The sequence below is a fragment of the Onychostoma macrolepis genome, chromosome 04, assembly GCF_012432095.1.
Source record: "Onychostoma macrolepis isolate SWU-2019 chromosome 04, ASM1243209v1, whole genome shotgun sequence".
Taxonomy (NCBI): Eukaryota; Metazoa; Chordata; class Actinopteri; order Cypriniformes; family Cyprinidae; genus Onychostoma; species Onychostoma macrolepis.
Window position 1 is genome coordinate 1,794,218 of NC_081158.1, and position 3,261 is coordinate 1,797,478.

The window sequence follows — 3,261 nt, forward strand, 5'->3', positions numbered from 1 at the left end:
TAAACTTTTTGCTCTAAGAGTATTTCACAAAGCGTTTTATCGCTGAGAGTAGTGAAGAGGACTCCTAAGTCACTAAGACCAAACCACAAACTATCCTAAAATGGCTGTTTCTGGCAATCTGCCTCGGAATGTAAACATTTTAGAAACATTTGACAATAATGAGCTTTTAAAAAGGTATCGCCTTTGGTTTAGGAAATTATCCCCAACTGTGGGATGAGAATAGGTTCTGCTTGGATTACTGGTGTACTGGGACTCATCCTCTTGTATTCTGAGCTCATATTCAAGCCAGTCACTGAGATCTAGATGTGTTGGGACTGGTATTTGAATGGGGTTAACAAACCCTCTGAAGTTTTCCCTTAAGTCATGGGGCAGTTTAGTGAGAAGATGTGAAACATGGGACCCACATTTGAGTTCTGTCTATCCTTTCGCTCCATGTTGGTCCAGCATTCCACGCACTGGGTGATATGGCCGATAAGTTTCAGACTGAGCATAATCTGCAGGCTGCTGTGGTGTGTCTGGATAAATCAGAGTCGGTCGCTCATAATAGTCTGAGTGTTTCTCATAGCGTGCATGATGAGAAAGCAAATCCCTTAGAGTAGGTCTCTCATCGTGATAGATCTGACTTGTGGTCAAATGACCATGATAAGGTTGATGATAACCTTGTGGTTCAGTGGAGGGGAAATAGCTGACGGGTCTGCGGCTAACATCAGTAAGTGTCCTGAGGCATAAACCAAACAGCTGCAAGAGATGGCTGTGATCCCTATGAGCAATGAATGAATAGTTATGACTTCTGTGAATTTTCATCTCATATATTAACATAATAAAAAAATATAATAATTATTTCTGTGTAAATCTTTAATGTGGGGAAATGTACTGAGCGTATTTTATTGAGGAATTCTCCATGACATCACAAGGAAAATATTATTAGAAAAGCGCAAAATGTTGCAAAATTTGCATAGAGCTCCTTTAAAGTTATGAAACTAAATAAATCTTCTTAGAGACACTTAGTCAAACTAGGCCATTGTTACAATAAAGGCAATTTATTTATTTTTTTTTTAAATCATGGCAATTTCTGTTTCCAAATGCAGAACTGAAAGCACTGCCTCTAAAATGAGTCTCTATGAAGAGGGAGAGGAGGGTGATGTTGTTTACTATCAAAACCAGAGGGCAGCATCTCCAAAGCCCAGCTGTGTGTCTATGAAGAGTGAACAATCCATGGGAGCACCCATTTACTTCAGTGATGAAGCAGTGACCTTTAACCCCAGGTGAGTGAATAACTATTATTGGAGACAGGAAAAAGAATGATAACTTAAACAACTTTAAGGCACAGTTTCTTTCATTTTTGGGTCTCACTGTCACAAATATGTCTGCTGCACATCTGCAGTGAGAGCTCTATGTCCATTACAAGTATCTTAAGTGGCGGATTTAGGCATGGGCAACCACCCAGGGCAGCATCTTGCCAGGAGTGGCACAAGGAGCCCACACAAGGGAAACAATGGAATGCATGATTTTACAGCTTATTTACACAAAACATCAATATCATATCATGAAAAGTAAAAAAAAACTTAAATGCATGAACGTTTCCCCAATCATTACGTTTTGAACCTTGACAGGGTTGAGTTTGAGCAGATACTTTTTATATTTGGGATTTCAACCATATTCTCAAAACACTGTTTTCAATGTCTTCAAAATCAGTATTTTGATCGCTGACAGCTAATTCACCATATAAAACATCAAGTTCCAGTGAAACTAATATTTGATTGCATACAGTATGGACGTGTGCGTCTTCCAACATGGTTGTTTAAGAAAGAAAAAGTTATGCACTGCATCAATTAGGATTAAAAATATTTTTTTGCAAACCGTATAACATGCCACAAACATATTAATCACTGTAAAGATTATTAAATAATAAGTATTTGCTTAAAACATTCCAGGAACATATTAATCACTGCAATAGTGATTCAATTCTAAAATATTAAGTATTTATTTATATCCAGACATTTTTAGTTAGATTTATGTTTAGACTCTTACAAAAATCATTATTATAACAATAAAAAATTACTCTGGCAAAGTTTAGCTTTCTTTTTGTACTTCTTTTGTATTATCTGCCATTCTGAGCATTTAATTCAAGGTGAGATTTGAAGCCAAGAAGTCATTTGTAAAACATATTTTAAACATTTTTCATTTGAAACATGTAGGGATTCTGCATAAAAATGTATCAAAGCTTTTTATTGTGTTGCAGCTGGTTTGAAAATGACTTCATGAAAAGATTAATTCTTTGTGTGGTTCTTGTTTCTGCTGTGTGGATAGAGATGATCAGACTGGAGACCTGGCTTTTCAGCAACCAGTAGATGATGAACTACAGCGAGTCAAAAAACAACACAGAATCAGTATGAAGAACAAGTATGAGAGCATATTTGAGGGAATCAAACTCGAAGAGAATCAAACCTTTCTGAACAGGATCTACACACAGCTCTACATCATAGAGGGAGAGAGTGAAGGAGTGAATGAAGAACATGAGGTTTTACAGATGGAGAAAACAGCCAGAACACAACACTCACAAGACACTCCAATATACTGCAATGACATCTTTAAAGCCTCACCTGAACCAGGATGTGAGGAGAAAGACCAGATCAAGACTGTTCTTACTAAAGGCATCGCTGGAATCGGAAAAACCGTCTCATCGAGGGAAAAGCCAATCAGGATGTAGATTTCATGTTTGTGCTTCCATTTCGAGAGCTGAACTTGATCCGAGATCATCAGTACAGTCTTCACAGACTTCTTCTGGACTTTCATCCTGAACTTCAAGATCTGGACTCAAAGGTTTATGAGGAGTGTAAAGTTGTGTTCATCTTTGATGGTTTGGATGAAAGCAGAATCACACTGATGTTTTCAGACGTTCAGAAAGTTTGTGATGTGACTGAGACTTCATCAGTGAGTGTGTTGATGTCAAACCTCCTGAAAGGAGATCTGCTTCCCTCTGCTCTCATCTGGATCACCTCCAGACCAGCAGCAGTCAGTCAGATCCCCACAAAATACATCAACCGTGTGACAGAAATTCAGGGATTTGATGAGCCCCAGAAGGAGGAATATTTCAGGAAGAGAATCAGTGACCAGCATCAAGCCAGCAGAATCATCTCACACATCAGAAGAGCAAGAAGCCTCCACATCATGTGCCACATCCCCGTCTTCTGCTGGATCTCATCCACTGTGCTTCAGAAGCTCCTGGAAGAAGATCTGAGTGCAGAAATCCCTCAAACT

General features: G+C 38.5%; 1 protein-coding gene across 1 annotated transcript; it reads left to right on the top strand.

The window, feature by feature from the left end:
• Positions 1 to 464: 464 nt before the first annotated feature.
• On the top strand, positions 465 to 2,710 carry LOC131539189 (uncharacterized). The gene is made up of 3 exons (XM_058773562.1): positions 465 to 595; positions 1,089 to 1,265; positions 2,311 to 2,710. Exons 1-3 carry the CDS (start codon positions 465 to 467, stop codon positions 2,708 to 2,710), a joined length of 708 nt encoding a protein of 235 aa, XP_058629545.1.
• The last annotated feature ends 551 nt before the right edge of the window (positions 2,711 to 3,261 follow it).

Excerpts from the sequence above, each read along its gene's own strand:
- LOC131539189 (XM_058773562.1), top strand. The coding sequence starts at position 465 with ATGGCCGATAAGTTTCAGACTGAGCATAATCTGCAGGCTGCTGTGGTG. Across the intron at positions 596-1,088 it reads GAGAAAGCAAATCCCTTAGA|AACTGAAAGCACTGCCTCTA; the intron begins GTAGGTCTCTCA and ends TTCCAAATGCAG. Across the intron at positions 1,266-2,310 it reads GCAGTGACCTTTAACCCCAG|AGATGATCAGACTGGAGACC; the intron begins GTGAGTGAATAA and ends CTGTGTGGATAG.